The 25,294-nt window shown below is 42.0% G+C and overlaps 1 protein-coding gene across 4 annotated transcripts in view; it reads right to left on the bottom strand.

The window, feature by feature from the left end:
- Nucleotides 1–568: 568 nt before the first annotated feature.
- The window catches only part of OSBPL3 (oxysterol binding protein like 3), a 168,483-nt gene continuing 143,757 nt past the window's right edge, over nucleotides 569–25,294 (bottom strand). For all 4 annotated transcript variants that reach the window (XM_032872996.1, XM_032872999.1, XM_032873003.1 and 1 more), the window contains 7 exons: nucleotides 18,694–18,757; nucleotides 14,850–14,928; nucleotides 13,536–13,680; nucleotides 10,520–10,664; nucleotides 7,080–7,206; nucleotides 5,752–5,874; nucleotides 569–2,292 (listed from right to left, as the gene is read on the bottom strand). In XM_032872996.1, the coding sequence (XP_032728887.1) occupies nucleotides 2,196–2,292; nucleotides 5,752–5,874; nucleotides 7,080–7,206; nucleotides 10,520–10,664; nucleotides 13,536–13,680; nucleotides 14,850–14,928; nucleotides 18,694–18,757 (780 nt within the window). In that variant the 3' untranslated portion in view covers nucleotides 569–2,195. The remainder of the gene's footprint in view (nucleotides 2,293–5,751; nucleotides 5,875–7,079; nucleotides 7,207–10,519; nucleotides 10,665–13,535; nucleotides 13,681–14,849; nucleotides 14,929–18,693; nucleotides 18,758–25,294) is intronic.

Genomic DNA, 25,294 nt, shown 5'->3' with positions numbered 1-25,294 from the left:
GGCTGGTACTACTGACCAGTAGCTTTTAAAATTTGCATACGGTTCCATATCATATTCTAATTTATCTCCACTTGCATCTCAAATAAGATGATTTGGTATCTTGGTATCTCAAATACCAAGGTGGTATTTGGTCCATTTATGCTTGTGATTCCAAAATAAAGCATAAGGTCAATTGAAATAGCGGGAGAATTAAAACATTTCCAGATACTGTATGACAAAGCTACAGCCATTCAGGCTGCCTGTCTTGCTTTTCTTGTGGTGGGTTTTTGTTTTGTTTTGGTCTTTTTTGAGCCAGCTTCTGGAGGAGGCCTATTTAGTAGTCAGTATTGCTCAAAGTCTGCATTTTCCTTCATAATGTGAAAACTAGATTTGGTTTTCCCTTGAGTCTCCTTAAATCTACAGAATGCTTCTTCCTGTGTGTGAGGAGAATTCGGATACATGCTTGAAAAGAAAAGAACAAAGCACATATACCAAAGAATTGGACTGTGTCATCTAAACTGCTTAGAAATGGAAATGATATTCACATTGTATTCATCTTGATTTCCTGATATGTAAGGAACAAATGTAATATTTAATGAGCCATTTATTGTTTTTAAATGCTAATCACTTGCAGAGTCCAAAAGGCTACTGACCCACTTTAAATAACTTCATTTTGAAAATGCAATGCTGTCCAACTACTTGTTTATTTGGTGTGACACTGGAAAAAATCATGCATTCTTTTTTTCCCATCACTTAATTCTACTTTTCATTCACAGAATTCTACACACTCTGAAATTATTTAATTATCTGTAAGCATTTTCTGGAGAAATCTTTTTACTACACCATTATACTTGATATTCCATAGGATTGTTATGGACATTAGACTAAAAGGCTTAAAAATTAGGCTTTGGTTTTAATGTAATCTGGGCAGAAGTTGGCTTTGCTTTGATAACACACTTCAACTACTGCACAAATTGTATTATTGTACATTAAAGTAACATATTTGAAAAGGCAAAGTTTCCCCTTTTAGTAGTTATAATCTGTATTATTCAAGACTGCTGCAAAACTCACAGAAGAGTAAAATGAGTAAGAAGAAAGTGTAGGAAAGAGGTAAGACAAAGCTTTATCAGAACACAACACAAAGAAGAACATCAGTTCTCTACATTTGTCTATAAGGCAGATGGTCAAACTTCTTATACAAGATCTAAAATATGGTGTTATCAAGAGGTAGAAAATATCAAAACAGTATTTAAGAAAAATGCATTATTTAAAATAATCCGTTATTTTGCTAAACTTTTAGAAAGTCAAACTGTTGTGTGAAATGCACTGTATGTTTTAGGCTAAACTGGAACATTCCATACTCCAGAGAGCTATGGTAAAGGGTGAGGAACCCAGGGGTTGGGATGGGAAGCAGAAAACAGTTTAACTTGTCAAGAGTTCAGTTCTCACTAAGGAGAAATTTCCTACCATGTCTCTGGGATGCCACTATAGCATTTAATTAATGGGAATGTCTCAGACTGATGACAATTTCTCTGCATAACAGGGTACAATTTTGCACAGAAGGCGATACACCTCTAGGGAGGGATGAGCTCAAATGCTTCCTCCTCTTCAGGAAGGCGCCGTATCCGTTCGATATTAAAAATATACATTCCACTACTCTTGTACCATCCTCCCAACCTCCAAAATGCAAATACAAATAGTCTTCAGACTCCAGCACCAGCAGAATTGTTTCCTACGAGCCATTCCAGAGCTGCTGGAGCCAAAAAGAGATCCGAGTTACCAAATTAAACTCGGGTAGCTTATGCATGAGTGAGTAACCTTGGGTATTGATATTTCTTAATGCACCTGGATAAATTTTTGTCTCCAACACAATTTTATAAGGCATAAATTTAATTTGAATTTTCCTAACCTTTGGAAAATTAGTGTTAAAGCTTCTTTTTTAACCCACACATTAACATTCAATCTTGCATGTTTATTAAATAGTTTATATATAAAATGAAATATCAAGGTGTTCTACATTCATATAAACAATTGTGATAACATTTGAAATTGTAAAGAAACCTACTGAAGAAAAGACATACTTTACTACTTACAATGCTAAGCTAAGCACAGGTGATCATTCTAGATAATTTCTTCTAAATACATAGACACAGCTTTGTGGCTTCAGAAAGCAAACGCAGGAGAAGTATAAGGGTGTATCATTCTTCTTTCCTTTTTCACCATAAGACAGGCTGGTCCAGTTTGGAAAAACCGAGATCTTTTCTAAGTTCCAAATAGGTGCCATTGCTCACCCAGGAGTCATCACTGGATTTCCTGTGAAGGTAAAAGAATTTCTTGAAAGCTATAGAAAATATTGTCATATATTCTCTTTCTCTTTCCCTCTCCCCATCGCCTCCTCCACACCCCCCCTCACCATACCCCCAAAGGCCTGGCTGTCATTCTCACGTGCAGACAATATCCCTGACAGTCTCCTTTGGGGACTATGAGGCATCAGGAAGCTTGGAAACCATTTTTTTACTCCTGACTTGCGCTTCTCAAACTTACAGGCTATGACAAATGGTGCTTCTGAGAGAAACATGGATAAGGGAAGAGTCTGTCATGTGTAAAACACGGCTGGGATGACGGCCACCATCTTGGGTGTGACTATATAAAAGCTAGGAATCAGCCGGGTTGTTCACAGCAAGTTATAAGTTGACATTAAAAACAAAAGGAATTGGAAGACATAAGAGTCAGGAGAGCACAGCCTTGGTTCACTATTGTTTGACTAGATAATATATTAAATAGATAAAAATTCATAAGGTCCAAAGGGGTGGATAGCTAAAAGTCTTCTTTCTATTCCCATCTCCCAGACTCCTAGTCCTTTTTCTTCAGAGGCAACGCTCTTATAAGCTTCATTCTTTCAGAGAAATTTCATGCATGTCTGAGCGTGCATGCACACCCGTGCACACTCCACCCCTCCCATTTTTTTTTTACACAAAGACAGCCCTATATGGCATCCCACCCCTTGAGACGTTGACAGAACGATATCTAGTGGAGATCATTTTCCATTGTCACAATAAGGTCAGCAAGCTATAGCCCAAGGGCCACATCCTGCCTTCTGCCTATCTTTGTATTATTGGTTTTTTTAAATTGAAGTATAATTAACACACAATGTTTTATTAGCATTAGGTATACAACATATTGAGTCAACAATTCTATACATGTCCTTCTATCAGTGGTCACCACTGGAAGTGTAGTCACCATCTGCCACCATACATTATTACAATTTTATTGACTATATTGCTTGTGCTGTTTTTCATCTCTGTGATTTATTTATACTTAGATTCCCTTTAATCTTACTCCCTTTTTACTGGAACACCACCACGCCCATTCACTTAACTATCGTCTATGGCTGCTTTTTATGCTGTGCAGGGGGCTTGGGCAGTTACTACTATGACCCTACAGCCTGAAGGGGCGCCTGGGTGGCTCCGTCATTAAGCGTCTGTCTTCAGCTCAGGTCATGACCCCAGGGTCTTGGGATGGAGCCCTACATTGGGATGCCTGCTCAGCGGGAAGCCTGCTTCTCCCTCTCACACTCTCCCTGCTTGTGTTTCCTCTCTCCCTGCTCTCTCTCTCTCTCTGTCAAATAAAGAAATAAAATCTTTAAGAGAAAAAAAAAAAGACCTTACAGCCTGCAAAGCTAACAATATTTACCATTTGTCTTTTATAGGAAACATCTGGTGACTCTGGCCATAAGGAATCCTGATTTCTTTTTAAACAGTTGCATGATACTCCGTTGTAGAAATGGACCACAATTTAACAGGTAGCTTACTGGTGAGCTTTTAGCTATCTAGCTATCCCAGACATATGTTAATAATAATAAGGTAGACCTACAACAATATGTAATTTTGTATGCACATGAGTACAGTTACATTGAAAATTCCTGTAAGTGGAACTGCTATGTCAAAGAGTGTATTTGTAACTTTGTCTGATATTTCATGTTTTAAGAAGCAAAAGGGGAGACTGCCTGTTTTCCTACACTCTTGGGGACACAGATTTTTGTCACACTGGTTTCCCTCTTCTAATAAAGGAATGTGTCTAAACTGAGCCAGTCTGCCTAGCAGACACTTTACTTTGACACAGAAGAGCCCGGCTTGTCCCAACTGTAGTTTCCACTTGGAATTCCCGCTGACGCTTTCCTTGTTGCCAAATGCCTCTCGGTCACCTCTGTGCTAGGACCGCTATGGCTCAGGGTTCTTGCCTCCTCTCCAGCTCCTTATTTGCCACATCTGATACTCTGAAACTTTCACAGACTATCCAGAGGAAAAAGCGCCGCGGCCACGCGGCTGCAGCTGTGTTCCATTCTAGACGGTGGCCACCACAGCCTAGGTAAGGTTTTATATTTTACATTTAAATGTTAATTCATTTTCCACAGAGCTCCACAGCCTTTGTGAAGTCACTTTTGATGCTTTCAAAGTAGATGGAATTGATGCCTCTCCCTCCCTAGTTCTTGAGACAACTTAGTTACTTGCAAGTTTTAATGATCCTAAAAAACAGGGCAGTGAACATCTTTATAAATGTAGATTTCCCTTGTTTAAAAATGACACTGGGTGACTTATGAAAGAAAAAAGAGAACTGGCCTACTTAAGGGTATGTGTGAATATCTATCAACTGGTCAGTAAGTCAACAGATCAAAATAAACAAACAGGTTTGTTGGTTTATTTTCATCTATCCCTTTATCTATCTCTTGTCTTTAAAAGAAATAGTTTAAGGAGTCTTGTTTTTAAAATATTTAAATGCAACTGATGAATCACTGAACATTACATCAAAAACTAATGATGTACTGTATGCTGGCTAATTGACAATAAACAAAATAATAAAGATAAATAAAATATATAAACAAAGTTCTGAATATTCTGGGATGAAACTCTGGCCAGTTGAATGATTTTCATTTGCCTGTAACCTGAGTTGGTGGAAATGATCAGAAGGGACCTGACAAAATCCACAATGACTCTAGGGGTAAAAAAACATTATATTTTGGGGATGAAACATTACTTGCTACCATTTTGCTATTTTGGAATACACAATTACTTAATTGCTAATTGCTACTACTGCTGCTGCAAGATTAGTAGCTAACTCCTATTGTCCATTAAAACATAATGACAACAACAACAAAAACAACAACAACAACAAAAAAACAAACCAAAACAAAAAACCAAACAATAAAACCCAGGCTGCTCTGAAAATAAGACTGGGGTGGAATAGGTAGGGCAAGCATCTGCTGCTTTTCTACACGGGCCTGGTTTGTTTGTTTATTTTTTTAATGAACAAACAAAAAAGCCCCTATGGCCGTACACAGCCCTGGCGAGTAGGCAGGAGGGCTAGACCCCAGCCCAGGGCATCTCCCTGGGGCCTTCCGTAGAGCCCGTGTTCCCCGGGGCCTCTCTTTCTTCTCAGGTAATAAGAAAGAGGGGGTAAAGAGCGGATGCTCTCTGATGCCCTTCTAAATCCTGGAGTCTACTTTTAACAAGACCTTTCATGGCAAGTTACTTTCAAATGAAGAGTAAGTGTTCCAAATCCAAACTGGAGTGTTTCTAAACCTTCTGCAAACCGAGCATTAGACCGCTTGCACGTTCCATGTTCCCGAGGAGAGGCTTTAGGCCTCTGGAGCAAGACAGACACCAAGAACGCTCACATTTGGGGAGGGGACACTCTTGTCCTCTTCCCTCCTATAGAAGCCTCCGGGGTCACCAGTCCCTGTGAGCCCAAGACCCCCGTGCTGGGCGCGCACACCTGAAAAACCGCGGCTGGTGCTCCACGCAGTTTTCTTCTAAGACCCGCCGCCTTTCTCTCTGCAGCTGTTCGATCCTCTGCTTTTGTATTTCAGCTTCTTCTATGTTCCCTTCCTCCAGGAACCTGGGGCAGTAAGGGGGGAAACAACGGAACGCAGGTTCCAGGATAACACCGTCATCATGACAACTAGAATGACGGGTCTAGAACTAGAGAGTTCCTGCCTGTGAGATCCCTCTCCAGGCCTAAAGGCAGTATTTTGCAGTAGTTAGGGAAGATACTCTTTGTGGAATTGGTGATACATACAAGGTTCAAAAAATTACATCTATAAAAAGGAATTTGTCCCTTTCGTCCCCGTCCCTCATCCCACCTGCTTCCTCACCACGCCCTTCCGTGGGAGCCTTGGAGCCCATCAGACTGTTGAATCTCTGCTAGCTGGTAGGTTATGAATCCATATGTCAACATGTTTTTAAAAATATGCATTTCTTTCAGGGACACTGAGCATCTTTTCATATGTTTGAGAGCTGCATTTCCTGTTTTGTGAACAGTTCATTTTCCTGTGTCCATTTTTTTAATGAATTCATCTTAATTTCTGGAACCAATTCATTAAATGAGTTGTAAATACACATTTCTGTTTGTCATTTAAGTATTTAATTCTCGGTATGCATATATATGTATATACATTTATATGTATATATACACACATATAAAAATATAAAAAATATATAAAATATTAAAAATATATACATATGTGTGTATGTGTGCGTATATGTGTGTATATACATATATATGTGTGTGTGTGTGTGTGTGTACACACACTTTTTTTTTACTTTGCCATGAAGAAGGATTTTTTTTCCTTAAATAAAGTCAAGTATATAATTTTTTTTTCCTTTCTGAGTCTTGGGTCTTAAATAGGCCCAAGGACAGAGAGAATAGTTTCCATGTTACAGATTAAGAAACTGAGACTAAGAAGGTTTACACAGCATATTGCCAGCAAACATAGGATCAGAAGTTAGATTTTTATGTGCCAAAATAAGTGAAATCTGAGGGGTAAGGGAGCTGGGTGCTTCTCACTCTTCCAGAGACACAGTAAGTTCTGTCTTGTTGTGTGCAATAGAACTCTTAAAAATTAACACATGTTTGGAGAATTTCAATCAATTGAAATAAGGTGCTACTGAGCAATGACCCGAGTCCCTTCCTTTCATGACCTGAGTGCTTCAAGCACCCCTGGGCCTCTACTCCTGATGACATTCGTCTCTCTTGGGCACCTCTGGACTTTTCCCAATGAGTTTTACATCTCTGGGGATACAGATCTTTTACAAAGTGCTTACCTTTGGTCTGGTCTAAATCGAGTGTCAGTAGGTGGTAATAAAGACTTTGACAATGGATCCATTTCATTTAATTCCAGGGCAAACTGTGTGAAGCCATAATATTGCTCGTAGCCTTTTGGCATGGGATCTAAAAGAAAAAGAAATCATTCATCTCTAAGTTGCCTTTCATCTACATTACATCTTAATTCCTGCCTCTTTTTCATCCCAGACCAGCCATAATTTTTCTCTCTCAGCTCTAAATCCTGGCTAAGAAACTGGTGGTGAATGTTCCTCTATAAATCTTTTTCTCTAGAAGTTTTCTTCTACCTACAAGGATAAGACCTCTTCTGTGTGGTCATATAGGGAATTTATGTAATGCCATGAAGTTTTTATACTGTGTAAGCTATAAAAATAATTTTACAAAAATAAACATGTTAAAAAGAACTCTGGGTCCATTTTTTCCTGACTAACAAGACTCTGATTCTGGAGAATCCACTTTTCATTTAAGAGATGTCAAATCCTCCTGGAACTCTGTCTAGTTCCTAGAATAGTGCTGAAGCCCTAGCAAGTGGTCAAGGTTATTCTTTTCTTCCATGCCTGCCCTTCTTTCTACCAACTCTTTCCCTCTAAATCTTACACATTTAAATTTAAATCTAGTTCAGCAGAAGCCAGGAATAAACATGAGATTACACCAGAAGAAATGCTGCCTGAGGTTAAGGGGACAGAGAATATGGGACCGAAGGAGGTAAGGCTGCTGGCCGCCTGGCATTCTACAGGATGGGACCTTCGCACTCTCCAGCCGCAAATGTGTGTTATCATTCAAGTAAAGGGAAGAACACGTGAAGGTGATTCAGAGAACATCTGGGCTGCCCTTCCCACCACAGGTCCAGACTACACAGGCCCAGGGGGTAAGGCAGCCTCCACCTTTCAAAGGGCGGGGCTACCGCAGAAGTTCTGACCTGCCTTGCTGCCACCACCCAGAGCCTTGGGGGCCTTGGGAGCAGAGCCACTGCCCCCATGCACCCAGAGGGCGGGGCATAGAGCCAAAAAGTATCATCTGCTGTCTTAGTATCTAATGGCATTTTTCTTACTGGGTTTGGGATTTACCTGGTAGACATTGCCCCTTTCTTCTTTCCTATCTCTCCTTTTTGGAATGGGAATGTCTATCCTATGGGTGTCCTTCATTATATGGAAGCACATTTTTGTTTCATGGGTTCAGAGTTGGAGAGGCTGGAGAATTAGACCTCAAGTCTCACCCGTACCCGATTTAGATAATATTTAGTTAAGAATTTGGATTTTAGACTTTTAGAGTTGATGCTGGAATGAGTTAAGATTTGGGGGGCTGTTAAGATGGAATATTTGACATGTAAGAAAGGTGAGGTTTGGGGGATCCAGGGGCAGTGTCATGGGCTGAACGTTTGTATCCTTTCAAAATTCATATGTTGAAGCCCTACCCCTTCATATGGCTATATTTGGAGAAGGAGCCTAAGAAAGTAATTAAGGTTAAATAAGGTCCAAAGGGTATAGCCCTGATCAGGGGGCCGCCTGCAAGCCAAGAAGAAGCTCTCACCACAACCCAAATTTGCCAGCACCTTGATCTCTGATTTCCCAGATTCTAGGACTCCAAGAAAACACATTTCTGTTTAAACCACCTGATCTGTGGTATTTGTTATAGCAAGTGTATATCCAAGTGTATTGCCCTAACTTGAATCCCAGCTAAAAATCAAGCTAAAAATGCCAAGTTTATATACTGGGTAAATCAAATGTAGGCTAATAAAGTCCACTTCTAGTCTTAGCAGGAGTTGCTCTCACATACAAATACAAATGCTTTCCACGCACTGTTCTGCAAACCCAGTTTTTCAAGCCTTGGGAGTCCTTTCTGTCTAATTTTAAGTCTAATGTCCTGTGCATCCTAGTCATGAAAATAGTAGCAAAGCTCCCTACTGTGCCTTCACAAATCCAGCCCAACCACCAGAGTCAAGACAGTGGTTCTTCTTGAAGATGGGCCAGAGATGCTCATGGTCAAGGCACAAACACAAAGTCAGTGAGCAACCACAACAAGCGTACAGCCCACACCCACCACGTGCTCTGTCTAGCCGCTGCTTTAACATCCCAGAGAGGAAGGTTGTTCTCATCTCGGAAACATACTTTAAGCAAAGGACAGTGAGTGCCTCTCTGAACTTCTAAAGCTAGGAAGGTGGTCACTGGTGCCAATTCATGCCGGCTTCGTGGCCACCTCTGTGACAGTGGATGCTATATATGGCTGCCATCCAGCGAAAGTGACACTGTTGGTTGCTTACCCTACAGTTACTTCCCTTTCTTACTTGCTAATGGGAAACTGATTTGTGTGGCACTGTGTCCTGCCTAGGGGGTAAATCTAAGCACATCTGAATCTCTTCTGCCTTTCCAGGTGCTCTTGACTGGATGGATTTGGACCCACTTGAGGCTGACAAAACTTAGTGACTCCTTTGCTGGGGAATCCCAGTAAAGGTTTTCGAAAACTGAGAGGCTACAAGAGAAGATAGCTCTTTTGTTCTGGCTTCTCTCCTGCTTAGTGACCTGTCGCATGGGGATATGATATTGAATCATGATAAATATTTTACACCCATGAGGGACACATCACTGCCATATTGGGAGTAGAGGAATGTGTCGTCAGTGGTCTGTGCTTTTGACACAGGTAAGTTGTCTGTATAACCACTGTGGGGCCATTCAATCCCTTACTAGTTAAGTAATAGCACACATCCTTATGGTTTAAGTTACTCTTAGAATGTTTTTTTGTTTGTTTGTTTTATTTTGATCAGCCTAAAGCATACAACTGTTGGTATCTCAGAACAATAGTTTATAATATGGTCAACACTTGGAAATATACCTATCAGATTAGGAGATGGACAAAAGTCTTAAAAAAATGTTTTGGGGGACATGTTATGAAGGTTTGGCTTCCCTAGCCCTCCCCACAGCTGCTTCGAGGGCTCAGTATTTTCTAGAATTACAGGAGAGATCAGAGAGGCTAATGGTAAATGGGTGAGTCTGGGAGACCCCTAACTTTTATAGAAGCCCCAGGTCACTCTTGTCTAGCAACTGCTTTCTCTTTACTCATTCTTACTCCACGATGACCTCTTGTACTTCACTGACTCTCCTTCTCAGTGCCCAGGATAGGCACGGAAGTGATATGTGTAGCCTCGAAGATTTCCTCTGAGAAAGTGACCATGGATAAGCAATGGCTTTGTTCTGGGATTAAGAACCAGGACCTAGCAGGCCAACTGAGGTGTTGTTGCTAAGCATGAGGACGAGGTTGAGAAAGGACTGGGAAGTGAATGAAGGGCTGGTCGCTTGAACGGCATTCAAAGCAGCTAGAGGCTGAAGACTTGGGATGGCGGACATGGAGGCCAGCCTGTCTGCAGCAACTCTGGCTGTGCCTCCCCACCAACCCGTGCCCGAGACTGATTAGCCGGGGTACTGACTTGCTCTCCAGACACACGTGGACGAGGACGATCCCCCACAGTAGATGCTTTCATGCCATTTCCCGAACAGCCGATGCACAACTTTTCCATCCTTGTCAAATACTGTGCCTTCAATCTCACGGGCGTTAGTGCTCCAGTATTTTGCCTAGGATTCCAATGAGAGTTATCTATTTAGTACTTTGGAGTCAACTAATGTCAGATACTAAGAGAAAAAAAAAAAAGAAGTCCAGAGGAAAAAAAGCATAGGAATGATTCTACATTGCATATAATTTGCTAGCTCTGGGTTCTGGCTTTTTAAAAAAAATCATACTTTTAATTACTTAATAAAAATTAACATCTAACCCTTTATTTATAGTTTGTGAAGCAACAGTCGACATTGTGAGAGATACAGGTTTTCTCTTCTCCTTCTGCTACACACAACATCAGAAGGAAAGGCTCAGGGCTCACACATTAGCCAAGTAATATAGTTGGCTCCTAAGCCTGCTTGTCTGGAGAAGCTGTTCTGTAGACGTCACCATGGCTCTATTACAATTTAAGACAAAATTAACTCATATATATTCTTTCTCAACAGGAACTGGACAGTCTTTTGCAAACCAACAAAGGGGGCTCCTTTGTAAAGCAACCCATTTTCTGTTTCTCCAACATTTCTCCCCCAAACTAGATTTATTCATCCAATCCACTGGAACGTGATGCTACCCATATTTCCCCTGTGGATCAGTCCTGATCTGAGAGCAGCTCAGTCCCGCTCAGCCTTGCGGGTTTCATACAGTACCGCAAGCTGGCCAGCAGAGGGCGGTCTAACTCCCTAGAGTTGACTTTTCCCCCAAGTCTCCCAGTTACCTGCCCTAAAAAATCCCCAGGAAAGAATGGAAGGCATTACCTCATAAATCAAAACTCCAAGTGCTATTTTCATCCCAAACGGAATCCGTAGTTGGAAACCAGTAAAACTGAGCGGCATTTTTGGGTCATATTCTGGCTGTCTGGTTTCCCCATGCTGTGTCTTATGGGGAAGAGGGGAGGAAGACCAGAGGACAGCAGCATCTCGGAGCTACATCAGAAGCATTAACCTGAGGTCTCGACTCACGTAAACATGGAGGAAAAGTGAAACAACCACTGTCTAGGCTCTTAAGTGTATTCTGAAGTGGGAGTCGGATTTTCTGTTACAGATGCCCCTGACAAATCCAATGCTGGCGATATGGTGGGACGCCAGAGGGGAAGGCATTCACGCTCCACCGGGAAGGCTGCACGTGTTTTCAGATTCTCTTCTAACACCAGAGGCACGGCCAGTATTCTAATTCCCTCTTCTCTCGTAGCCACAGAAATGGATTCTCTGGCCCTGAGTGTGAGCACCAGGTGGATGGTGGACATGGGACTCAAGCCCATTTCCTTGGCAGAGCTGCTGAGAAGCCACGGCCCTCACCTGGAACAGGGGAGTAGAGCCCTAGCCCAGATCACCCTTTGCTTCTTTTTGCAGAGAGCCTACGTGACGTTTTCGAGGCAGGTTCATTTTTACTTCGCCCCAAACATCATTAGCTTTTTCTCTGTCTACATCCTGGTCTGAATTCTAGGTTATAAGAAAGACCCCAACCCAGCTCTCCATCGAGTCCCCCAGCAGCTCTAAGTGGTGCTGAGAGGTACTGCGTGAAACTCCACAGTTACAGCCTCATCTCTCTGCTTGGGATTTTGATCTTAATTCATGCAAATATTCCTTGAAGACCATTTTAAACACATGAAATTTTTAAGGGCAAGAGGAATCTAAGGGAATCAAAGCACTTGCAAAGGTAAGCAGACCATTCTTTGCTTTTGCCTTCGGCCAATCTGTTCATGTCCCCTATGAATGTTCATGAGCCTTTCCAGACATCAGCCTACAGCAGTGAGCAAGAGTAGCTCAGGTTTTGCTTTTCCAGAGTCGGGGGCGGCGAGGAGGGTGCGGGGACCGAAAATGAAAATACCGAAGTAAACCAACAGTGAGCAAGTTAACTATGGGCGAGAGTAAACACTTGTAAGAAAAGGGGATATGACAGCAAGTGACTAACAAGACTGGGCTGATGACGTAAGGATCTGGGGAGAGGGGCCTGAGAAAAAGAAGGTGGAGAGAGAAATGTCAGTGTGGTCAGAAGATGGTGGGGAAGGAGGAGAACGGGAACGTGGTGGGAACTGAGACTAGAAAGGAGTGGGTATGTATATGCGTACACGCATGTGCGGACACAGAACCATGTGTAGGTGTGTGTTCACATGTGTGTATATGTGCAGGCGTGCATGTGTGTGCACGTGTGTGAACATCAGGGGTGAGGGGGCAGTGCATAACGCACAGGGCCTTGGGGGCCAATGTCAGGGAGCAGGCTTTTATACTGGGAAAGATGGAAGTTGTGGGGGGATTTTTGTGATATACAGCATGACTTTCTTTTTCTAAATCCTAGTAAAATATGCATAACAAAATGTACCACTTTAACCATCTCTAAGCATACAATTCAGTGACATTCAGCACATTCATTCACAGTGTTGAGCAACCATCATTATTATATATTTCCAGAAACTTCTCATCTTCCCAAACTGAAACTGTGTGTCCATTAAACACTAACTCCCATTTCCCAGCCCCCCAGGCCCTGGAATCACCATTCTACCTTTTGTCTCTATGAGTTTGACTGCTTTAGGTATCTCACAGGTGGGGTCACACAGTATCGGTCCTTGTATGTCTGGCTCATTACACGGAGCATAATGTCTTCAAGCTTCATGGGTATTGTAGCATGATGAGTTATGTTTTAAAATTGTCCCTCTGGCCACTGCCTTGAGGACAGACCATGAGGAAGTATGAGTAGAAGGAGGGAGGCCAGAGGGGCCATGGCCCTGATCCAGGTGAGAGAGGTTGGGAGAGGGGACACGGGGGAGCCCCTGGCATTGCTTGCCTGATGGCACAAAGGTGAAGGTGGAAAGTTCCCTGAGATTCCCTGTGCCCTCGGGCCCCACCTCTGCCAAGGCATTTCCGGGGTCAACCTCATGAGGCCACCTGGGTTACCTTGATAAAATTCACTTTGCAGTGGCAGGAGTCATCATTCAGGTTCTTGATGACAATCTCTCCATAGTGCTCGATCCATCTCTGGCCACTTAAGATGTTATGGATGCAAGAGGTCACTTTGTTCCACTCAAAATGATCTCCGAAGCTAAAAAGGAGGCAACAGTGACCTTAACAATTCCCAGAAGAGCTAGCAGCAGATGCAAACAAATATTGCTATTTAAAAAAATAAAGTCCCAGGATGAATTACTCATTCCTTCATTTACAGAACCAACACTGACTGAGGGCCTAAGCTGTGCCGGGCATCCTGAGCCTCCACTCTCAGACATGCAGGCCACAGAGGGCCACAGCTGGCAGAGCTGGGCACTGTGGAGGCTGCCAGGGACTTACTAGAAGCTGGTGATCTCCTGGAAAAACCTTTCTCCTTTGACAGAGGAGAAAACTGAGAGCCAGAGGCGACTTGTCTGAGTCATCAGACTAGAGATGGGAAGAGGCAAAGGGGAAGGTGTGGGGATCTCACAATCTCCTCTCTCTCCACACACACACATGCATATGCATATATATATACATATATGTGTATGAATACAGTCTAGGCAGAGAGACATAACTATCTTATATATAAATCTTAATATACACATATATCTTTTTATGATGAGAAAGTATTCAGGTACTACTTTCAGAGTCATATAACAGTTATGAGGATAATGGTAATAAGACCAAACACTTAACACAGCATAGACTCTGTGCCAAGGACTTTCTTCAGTGCTTTACAGATATTATCTGTTTAATCTTCACAACAGCCCTGCAGAGTAGGTGGTCCTCTTTTGAAAATGAGGGAACGAGTGCTCAGGAAGGTTAAGGAACCTGCCCAAGGATCTGCAACTGGTAAGTGAGCATCCGAGTCCTGTGGGCCCCAACCCGGAAGCCACCCTCACAGCCACTTTGCTTTATAAATGAGGGTCTGTAATCCCTGTAGAAATAAGATGTTCTTCTTAAAAAGAATTTTGACAGTGAGGTAGGCCAATGTTGTTAAAGCAAAACCACCATCCCTAATTTTGTTAGGAAGTAAAAATAAGTTTTTAAAAAGCTTCTGTTCAGGGAACTTTGGTTTCCAGGTAGCATTCCCATGGGAAGGAAAGAAAATGTGAGCTTGTCGGAACGAGCTACATTTGAACTTATTGTCAAACCAATTAAAAGAAAAAAACAAAACAAAACAAAACACATACTCAACACCATGGGGGTATAACGGGAATCCCATTCCTAAAGCTGTATCTTGGCCCTAAATTCCACACAGTTCCCAACCACAGAAGAACTTACGCTGGGAGAGTCACATGGGTTGTGCCAATAGGAACAATTTCCATGGATTTGCCCCAGAATTTGTTTTTCCATCTCACGTCTGAAAAGAAATATCAATTAGTGCATATCTAGCAGGAAAGCTACACAGATCAAAGAGTTCTTGGGCTGGATAAATAATCACTATATAGAACAGTCTCTCCATAATAAAGTCCATTACATTATAGGATAACATTTCATTCAATACAAGTACCAACTGAGTATCTGGGACAGAATCAGGAAAACTAAAATTATAGATGAAGTCCCTCTCTTAGAAGAACTCATGGTATGAAAGGCAGACAAAAGTGAAAACAAGTAATGCTCAAATAGAGAAGCATGGGCTATAGCTAAGTACATTGTATGATGAAATGGAGCCAGAGAAGCAGGAATGACCAACACTCTTGCAGAAAGCATCAGAAGGGGCAACTTAGATCAGGCTTTGAAGAATAAGGAGGAGTTTACCAGGCAGAGAAAAAGTGACAGAAGGCAGAAGACAGCTTGTCCAAAGAGAGAGAGAGGTGTAAAAGAACAGGGTGTGCTTCTGTCCTATGGATCTTGGATTGTTTAGAGAGAAGAGCAGAGAGACATTGCGCACAAGAACAATGGGCTCTAGAAGCCCGGCAAAGAAGTTTGGTATGTATGCCTTGGGGGAAATAAGATATTTCTTTAGACAGAAAATGCATGCGCTTATATACGAACTTTGCAAAGACAATTGGGAGAAATACAGTTAGTGGACCAGGAGCACAAGAGATGAGAAGGAAGGTGACAAGTTACAAGGCTGCTGTATGAAAGAAGTAGAAACAGAACTAGTTGGCAAATTAGATGCAGATTCTGAACAACAGGGAGAATTTGTAGGTGATTTCATATCTGTCTCACTTGCATAAATGGTGGCACCAACAAGGAGAAAAACAGAAGAAGAATAGAGTAGAGCATGGCTCAGTCAGTTAAGCTTGTCTGCCTTTGGCTCAGGTCATGATCTTGGGGTCCTAGGATCGAGTCCCGCATCGGGCTCCCTGCTCAGCGGGGATCCTGCTTCTCCTTCTACCCTTCCCCCCTGCTCATGATTGCTCTCTCTCTCAATTTCATTCTCTCAAATAAATATCTTTAAAAATGAGAGACTAGAATAGAAATAGAATTTTAAAAAAGGATAGAAAAAGGGTGGCATAGACAGGTGATCCCACAGACTGTTGCATGACAATACACGGACCATGGGGGAGCCAGGGTGAAAGTAGGGAGGTCAGTAGGGGGCCATGGCCATGAACCAGGAGAGGGACAGGGCTGGGACCAGGTAGCCCCTAGCCACATATATATGATTTCACTTACATAAAATATCCAGAATAGGCAAATCTATAGAGATAGAAAGTAGGTAAGGGGTTGCCTAAAGATGGAAGAGGCTGATGGAAATTGGAATTTGTGGTGGGAATAGGTATTGGCTAAAGGGTGTTTTTTTTTTTTTTTCAAAGATTTTATTTATCTATTTGACAGACAGAGATCACAAGTAGGCAGAGAGGCAGGCAGAGAGAGAGAGAGAGAGGAGGAAGCAGGCTCCCCGTGGAACAGAGAGCCCGACATGGGGCCCGATTCCAGGACCCCGAGATCATGATCTGAGACGAAGGCAGAGGCTTTAACCCACTGAGCCACCCAGGCGTCCCTTTTTTTTTTTTTTGAGTGATAAAAATGTTCTCTTTTTTTTTAGAATTTCATTCATTCATTTGTTCATTCATTCATTTATTAATAGAGCTCAAACAGGGGGAGGGGCAGAGGGAGAGGATGAGAGAGAATCTCAACATACCACACACTGAACATAAGAGCCCAACATAGGGCTCAATCCGATGACCCTGACATCATGATATGAGCCAAAATCAAGAGCCAGATGATCAACTGATTGAGCCACCTAGGCACCTCTGGAGTGATAAAAATGTTCTTAAATTGATTGTCATGATAATCAGAAAATTTTGTGAATACATCAAAAATCACTGATTTATATATACCATTTAATTAGGTGAATTATATAATATACAAATTACATCTTGATAAAGTTGTTACCCCCCAAAAAAGATAATTGTTGTTTTTGTTTTTCTTTTTTTAAAAGATTTTATTTATTTGACAGAGAAAGAGATCACAAGTAGGCAGAGAGGCAGGCAGAGAGAGGTGGGGAATCTGGGCTCGACCCCAGGACCTGAGATCATGACCTGAGGCCAAGGCAGAGGCTTAACCCACTGAGCCACCCAGGCACCCAATAATTGTTGTTTAAAGCAAAAACAGTAATGATATATTGTGGGGTTTATAACATACATAAATAAACATTACTTCTGTAATAGTTACAAAGGTTAAGAGAGGGGAAATGGAAGTATATGTGTAAGTTTCTTATATGTAAGTGGCATATTATTACTGGAAGATAGACTTATGATATATTAAACATATATAATATAAAGCCTAAAGTAATAACTAAAAAAATGAAACAAAAAGGTATAGCTAAGAAGTCTACAAAGGAAATATGATGGAATCATAGAAAGTACTCAGTTCAAAAGAAGGCAGAAAAAAACAGGGAGCAAAGAACAGATAACAACAGACGACAAATACTAAGAGGCCACATTTAAATCCATCTACATCAATAATGATAATAAATGTAAATGCCCTAAACAACCTGGTTAAAAGATAGAGAAATGTCAGATTGGTTTAAAAAGCAAGATTTGGGAGTTGTGAGTCTATGCGAATAGGTGAGATTGCCCAGGAAAAGGCTGATGAGGAAGAAAAGAAGAGGGCTAAGGAGAAAACTGTCATGTAAGGTAAGGAGCACACAGAAACTAACTGGAGAAAATCCATATTATCCGTAACTTAAAAATAATAATAAAGGGCTTACAGGGTCAAAGACATTTAGCAATTAGAAGGTTAGAGATATTATAAGAATTATTCCCAGAGGGTTTCAGTGAAAGTTAGAGGTGTTTCTAAGCAAGCTTCACTTCTAAACTTTAATAGTTTAGAAGATTCAGAAAAAGTACTACAGTACTTGTACCCTAAACTGGTAGTATTGTCTCCAGAGAAAGAAACTGGTTGGCTGGGAACTGGGGTGGGGAAAGGAGCTTTTTTTAATGGCAAAGGAGTAAATCAAGTGTCATCACTGTTGACAGAGAAAAATGCTTTCAAGTTTGATGTGTGTGCTCATTGTTTGAAAAACCAGGATGCTCAAATTTTCCTTGCCCTTCGAATAAATATATGTTGACAAAATTAATTAATCCATTCAGAAAATATTTGCAGTCTTACTTATTCTTCAGAACAATTCACCCTCCTCCCAAATCCAAAATACAAACGGAGATAACTGCCAAACTAAAAAAAATCAGCAATCTAAAATGTACTGTTTAGAAATAAAATCAAAACTTTTCAAAAGCAAGAAGAACCCTGTTGTCTAAACTCTGATAAATACCTATAAATATTTAGTGTCTCTTGAATACACAAGACATTTCAAATGGCTGGGGAATTAGAGAAAAAGTTACAGGAATAAGTGGTGGTGGCCCAGACACAGATGGAGAATTTTTTTTTTTTTTAAGGGAACAACTAGATTATCTTCCTGAATCCTTAATTATGAAGTAGACAGGTGTTGGAAATTGTTCAGGGATGACAGGCAAGAATGCCAAGTGGTGTAGATCCATAAAACAAGACCCAAGTCCAGGGCCTACCTGTGATCTTCATAAGCACCTGTAGTTCTTATATATAAAATATATAAAACATAGCTATATAAAATATAGCTATTTTATTCCAGTAGTTCTTGAATAAAATAGCTCTAGAACATTACAAAAAGCGATGCAGGCCAAATATATGAGCACATTACCTTGCCAGAAAACAAAATTTCCAGACTCAGCGTGACATGCAGAGATAGGTGGATGGTGGCTGACCTGATGGAAACAAAGGGCAGAAAACAAAAAATTAGTTCACTTTTGTGTCTCATGAAATCCGTTCCTTTGCCCTTGCCCTGAGAGGTGACACAATGTACAGTGTCTAAGTGAATGAAAACTTCAGTTTTCCTTCAACAAGTTGGTCCTCAAGAGGGCGCTCCTCATACAGCCAGCCCCAATTTGCTCATCTTGCCGAGGACTGAGAAGAAATCAGGTGCATGGAAGCCTCCCAAAGTACAGGAAAAACAGCCAAGAGGTAAATGTTGGGGATAGAGACACGTTTTGAAAGATGTAAGAACAAAAGCAGGGTCTCTCTCAAATAAATAAATAAAATCGTAAAAAAAAAAAAAAAAAAAGACTGGTTCAAGAAAATTTTTAAAAGAATAATGTTTATTTTTTAAAATTTTATTTATTTATTTGAGAGAGAAAGAATGTGTGAGAGAGAGAGAGAGAGCACGGTGTGGGAGGGAGGCCAAAAGAGAAGCAGACTCCCTGCTCAGCAGGGAGCCCGATGTGGGACTTGATCCTCAGACTCCAGGATCATGAGTTGAGCTGAAGGCAGTCGCCTAACCAACTGAGCCACCCAGACACCCCAAGAGTAATGTTTCTATATAAAAGAGCCAAGCAATTATTGAAGAAATGTTAGTCAACTGCTAAGGAAAACATCTAATTCATTTTCTGTCAAGATAAAAAAAAATCTTGAGTAAATATGTAATTTTGTTCCAGGAAAGAGAATTCCCCACAATGGAGACTGTTGCACATTTCTCTGGGTTTTGTCACTGGGGTCATTACTTCTGTGCTGTTCACTAATGAAGAAGTTAAAGAGAAAACCCAGCTCCAGAGCTGGGTTTCCTCATTTCCTTAGTAACTCGAGGCAAGTGAGCGGTGTACATATTACAATTACAGTTCAGGACCAGTGAAATCAGACAAATGCTGTCAGCAGTGTTTCAAAGTTTGTCTGACTTAGCTAGTTCTTAGCAAGTATCTTACATTTAGAGCATCTAGCCTAATTAACGCCTGTCTATTACCCAAGAGACCAACATCAGAAAAATTCAGCAGTGTTTCCCAAACACTCCGACAGGAAAGAAACAGACGTAAACCTCAGCACTTTAGGTTTACATCAGTGGTTTTCAGTGGGGAGGTGACCCATCTCCAGTCACTCGCCTTGCCCTGGACCCTCAGCTGTAATGAGGAACAGGGTCTGAAAACCACTTGTATGGGCCTGTTCCTTTGGCGGAGAACTCTGGGATAGGATAGGCTAGTACAGACTCGTTCTGCATGCACACGTAACTGACGGAATTTCAACTTTACCAACTTGACCCGAAGAAAAGTAGAGACAAAGATCTCAAGAGTCCACGTATCTTTCAGGTCTCAAGGAACATAAATGCCAGATCTGATACGAGGTAGGAGATGCAAATTTGCTACCCCTTGGATGGTTTTCATTCCCACAGGCCTCTTAAGAATGTAGCCCCTCTCTGTACCTATGGGATTTTCTTTTTTTTTTTTTTAAACTTTTTTTTCCCTCCAACAGAGAGATTGAGAGAAAGCGCGAGTAGGCAGAACGGCAGGCAGAAGGTGAGGGAGCAACAGGCCTGAGCCCCAATGTGGGGTTTGAACCCAGGACCCCAGGATCATGACCTGAGCCAAAGGCAGGTGCTTAACGATTGAGCCACCCAGGTACCCCCTATGGGATTTTTTAGGGCAAGATTCACTTTTAGCAGGGTTTAGAAGCCTAAGTCTTCTTCTGGCCTTCATTGTCTTTTTGTCATTGAACTCCTTGGAGATATTTAATGTCACAAAATGAGGCATTCCTGTTCCCCCTTCCTCCCACAACAGCTCACAATGAAAATAGTGGAGTTAACTACTACACCTTGGGATCATATAAAACTAAATCAGGGAAGACAACCTGCACCCTATTTCTTCCTCCGTTCCCCCCACCTACTCCCCAGTACAGCAGGTGAGGAGCTATGGAACGTTCCCCTTCCCCGAGAATGTAGGCATATTTTAAAGTAGATAATTAAAAGTAGATCATAGTCATTCCCACATAAACAATGTGGTAAAAAATGTCAGGTTTGCAGTCTTGATTAAGACTGTGGCATTTCATAGGTGTGGCCAAATCTGGCTACAAACATCAAACATCAAAGCAAAGTACAGCATATACAAACTATAAATCTCTTCTGTAATAATTTTAAATCCCGTAAAACTGGGATAAATATACTATCCACATGAACTATAAAAGAAGCGCTATCATACCATAAAATCTATACACACCCATGAAAATGCAACTTTGACCTTTTAGAACTATTGTATCAGACACATGAATCAGTGCTTAGCAGAAGACCTTTATGTGGGTTCAAAATCGGTTTTCTTTTTTTTTTTTTTTAAAGATTTTATTTTATTTATTTGACAGACAGAGACCACAAGTAGGCAGAGAGGCAGGCAGAGAGAGGAAGTGAAGCAGGCTCCCTGCTGAGCAGAGAGCCCGATGCGGGGCTCGATCCCAGGACCCTGGGACCATGACCCGAGCCGAAGGCAGAGGCTTTAACCCACTGAGCCACCCAGGCGCCCCCAAAATCGGTTTTCTGAATTAATAAATCTCAATGGTCAAATATCAATGATTTTGCTTATGTTTTTTCTGGCTTAAAAGGGCCTTTGGGAGTGATTTATTTGGTGCACATTGCTTTTAAGAAGTTTACAAAGCTTCCCAGGAAAATTGAAATGAGGTCTGATTTTTTCATGGATATATTTTCTCACCACAGGTATTTATTCATGAAACATTTCTGGAGCATGTGCCGTGTGCCACACTAGCATCAGGGAATGGGGGGGGGGGGGCTTCTGGAGCCCCAGAGATGCAGGTCTTAACTCGGCAATGTCATCTAATGGCTGAAGGGCCTTGAGCAAGTTTTTAAGTCTTTGGGCCTGAGTTACCTCATCTATAAAATAAGGCTCATACCACTGGTTTTGCAAACAAAAAGATGACACATGAAATTATAGGATCTTGTGCTGGTATGAAGTGGGCAGGGACTAAAATTTAGCCATTTGCAGGAGTAGTATTTCCATTTAGTCATCATGGTGACCTTGACCTCATGTCTTCATTAGTCTTATTTTATACATTAGGAAACAAAGAACCTCTCCAATGCTACATGGTTAATTGGGGGTGGCTTTAAATCAAGGTCCTCTGATTTCAAATCCAGTGTTTTCCTTTATGTCCCGGCTGTGTCTCTATGGCCGCTTTCAAAGCTGGGCTCTGGTCCTCCCCAAAGCCTCCACACACAGTTAAGATCCCATTGCATGGATATTTAGACAAAGAATCTTCTGAGTCTGAACTTCCAATTTCTCTGAGTCTCATTTATGTCATTGTAAAATGAGGTCTGAGGGTCTCTCTGACTTCAAAACGCTCTAAATCTAATTCTCAGTGTCTCTTCAAATCCCAGCACCAGCGGATGTGTCAGCCAATTGGGAAAAGATTATACTAAGACTTTGATGAACTCGAAGGCCCATTGAAAGGGGGTAATTCAAGGCTCATGACTTAATTTTTGTTGACGGCAATCTTTCTAAAATCTACTGGAACAGAGAATGATGAGCACAATATAACCTTAGTGTTGGATTTGGTTGAGTTTCTATTCTCGTTACATCTTAACCCAGATGTAACTCAGAAAGTTATTTGATTTTGAGTCTGAACTGACCCAGCCCTGAAGGAGACAATGTCTGTCAGCTTACAGGGTAAATCCAGTTTAGACGGGTTTCTAGCATCCCTCTCTGCTTCTTCCTCTCCATCCCAAATCAGAGCAATCTCTAACTGGTAAAGATCCCCAAACATTCAGGAATTTAGTACATATGGTCCTTACTGTTCAGGTATTTTTATGTAACTTTCTTTCTACAAGCCCAAAGTCAGTGAGTTTCCCTACTATTTGAGAATTCCTGTCATTTATTTGTATCTCTCAAGACTTTCTTACCCTGACCTGACATTTTTTATTTGTTTTAAAGGTACTTTATATAAGAGGCGAGTGGTATGGCGAGAAGCAGATGGGGAAAGAGTATATTTTAATATTTGTGTATTTGTGAGTATATCTTTTTCAGATTTAGAAGAGTCTCCCTTAAATACATCACTTCTGCAGCTGCCTGAAGACCTAACTATAGAGTCTACCTAGTCCCTGGCTCGCCTCCAACCTCGAAGGACAGCTTGTAGGAGAGAGGACGAATGCCAGGTGAGAAATCATGCAGGCGCAGGAGTGTTCATCGTTTACTGACTGCCTCTGATGTGTCCAGAGCTGTCCTAATCCCTGGGGATAGAAAACATTCTGGAGCAGAAGTGGGCAAGATAGATAAGGAAATAAAGAAATAGATAACATAGATAAAGAAATTTGTCGGTAGTAACAGGTGTTAAGGAGAAGAATGCAAGGCATGAGGATGGGAGGATGGTAAGTGGGAGTGCTATTCCAGACAGGGCAGTAGGGGCAAGACACTCTACCATGAAATCCTCTGGGGCTAGGAGAAATAAGGAAGTGCACCGCATGGAAAACCGGGAGAAGCGCATCAGAGGGAGAGGACACGAGCACTGCTGAGGGCTAGCCAACGCTCTGTATGTTTTAAGAGAGGCAGAAGGCCAGTGCGGCTGACACTGAATGAGCAGAGGTGGGAGAGGTATCCTCTCTGGGGCTAGTATCTCCGTGGGGAGGGGAGAAGGCTTTGTGGGGCCATGGCAAGGACTTTGGATTTTATTCCAAGTGACAGGGGAAATCATTGGAGGGTGTTGAGCAGGTGTTGCTCCTGTGTTGAAGCAATCACTCTGGCTTTTGGGTGAGAAACTGGCTATGGAAACAAGAGACCTGCTAATGAGTCTACTGCAATGATCCTAGTCATTGATTACCTTGGTTTGGGCTTGGAGGCCAACACCAGTGGGGGAGCCAGTGAAAATTGCTGGCTGTGGAAGGAAGGCTTCTGAAGGAAGACCCCAGGATTTGCTGATCAATAGGATATGGATTCTAAGAAAACGCTATTAAGGATGATGCCAAAGTTGCTGGCCTGATTTTGGGGGGGAGAAGGCAGTTGCCAATTATTTTCTCTTCCTGCACGTTCAGGATTCATCACTTTGTTTGACAAGCCTATGGCTTCTTTTCAAAAGCAGAAACAAAACACACATTAAATGATAACTTGACCCAGAAGTGGAGAACACTGGTTTAGCAGCCTTGGATTTGATCCATCGTTAGTTCTCTTTGAACAGCCTGAATTTCCCTTCTGAAAACCTCTTTAAATAAGATGCCACTTTAATCAGTAGTGACAAACTCTGCCTGTTAATAGATAAAAGAGCTATTTTATTGTGAGTGAACACGTAGGGAGAGAAGTGATAAGCATGGTATTTATAAGTCCGTCCAAGAATGTATGTTCATAGTTCTCGTGATGAGTAACAGAAAAGCAAGGAGGGCCGAGGCCAGGGAGCAAAGGGAAAAAAAAGACTTCATTTGAGTCTTTTATGGGTTAGTGACTGCCAATAACTCCATTTAACTTTTCAGTCCTAAACTCTAAACAGCAGGTGGCTGGGGGAGGGGACCTAGGGGGAGTAAATGGTTAGAATGGCCCCAACAGTCATCCGAGAACTGAAGTTCCAGATCATCAGGAATGATCTTTTAGGTAATAGCTTAACTGCACAGCCTTTAGATACCAGACCTTTCCCAAAGGTCTACAAACAGAAGCAACGCTAACTGAAATCAGTTTTCTGAACCAGTCTCATTTGAACCCCGTCTCTGATGACGCTCCAAGCCAGCTGCTTAGCTGTCTGCCAGGCGGCAGGTGAACCAAGTCAGGAAGAACCTGTCAGTAGGACACTGATCCCTGAGGAGAAAAAGGAAGTCCTGTCTGAATTCCCCCTTTTCGGAGCTTATTTAGACGGCTAAGGCTGAATCACACAGTTCTCGGCACATCAAAGTCCTCCCCAGAGAAGGTGGTACAGCCGGAGGGTGGAACGCAGGACAGGAATGTTTATGATTTACTCCCAAATGTTGCTTATTCACAAAGGTCATGCCCCAGAGCACAATGGGAGCTGGGCACAAAGTCCTACCTTCGTTTGGTCTAAGTGACAAGGGCAGGCCAAGTCCCAGAGTCTGATCAGCACACGGAGCGCTTTTTTCTCACCAGAAGCCAATGACCCCGGCAGCTCGGAGCACAGTAACTACACCTACGAGAGATCCCAAGACTGGTGAGGGAGGGAGGCCACTGCAGGGCAACAGTGGGCACTGGGAGAGGCGAACGCTCCAGGCCTCAGTTTCCCTGCCTCTGACTCATCCTCACCTCACCTGCCACACAGCGGGTATTTTGAAAATCAAGTAAGAGTCTGTGCGAGTGTGAAAAGCACAAAGGACTCTGAACCTAACTGTTCATTGTTGTGAAGAAAATTTTGAGCAGCCAAGCGCTTCCTCTGGTTTCTGACCGCATGAGTCATTTTGATGGGGCATTTTGGGGTCTTTGGGGTGAGAGACGACACAGAGGAGCAAGCTGGTATGAGGCCAAACTCTGTGAAGAAGCAATTATTTCAGTGTC

Source organism: Lontra canadensis, unplaced genomic scaffold, assembly GCF_010015895.1.
Source record: "Lontra canadensis isolate GAN:19392208 unplaced genomic scaffold, GSC_riverotter_1.0 scaffold2, whole genome shotgun sequence".
Lineage (NCBI taxonomy): Eukaryota > Metazoa > Chordata > Mammalia > Carnivora > Mustelidae > Lontra > Lontra canadensis.
This window is presented reverse-complemented; position numbering and strand designations above follow the sequence as displayed.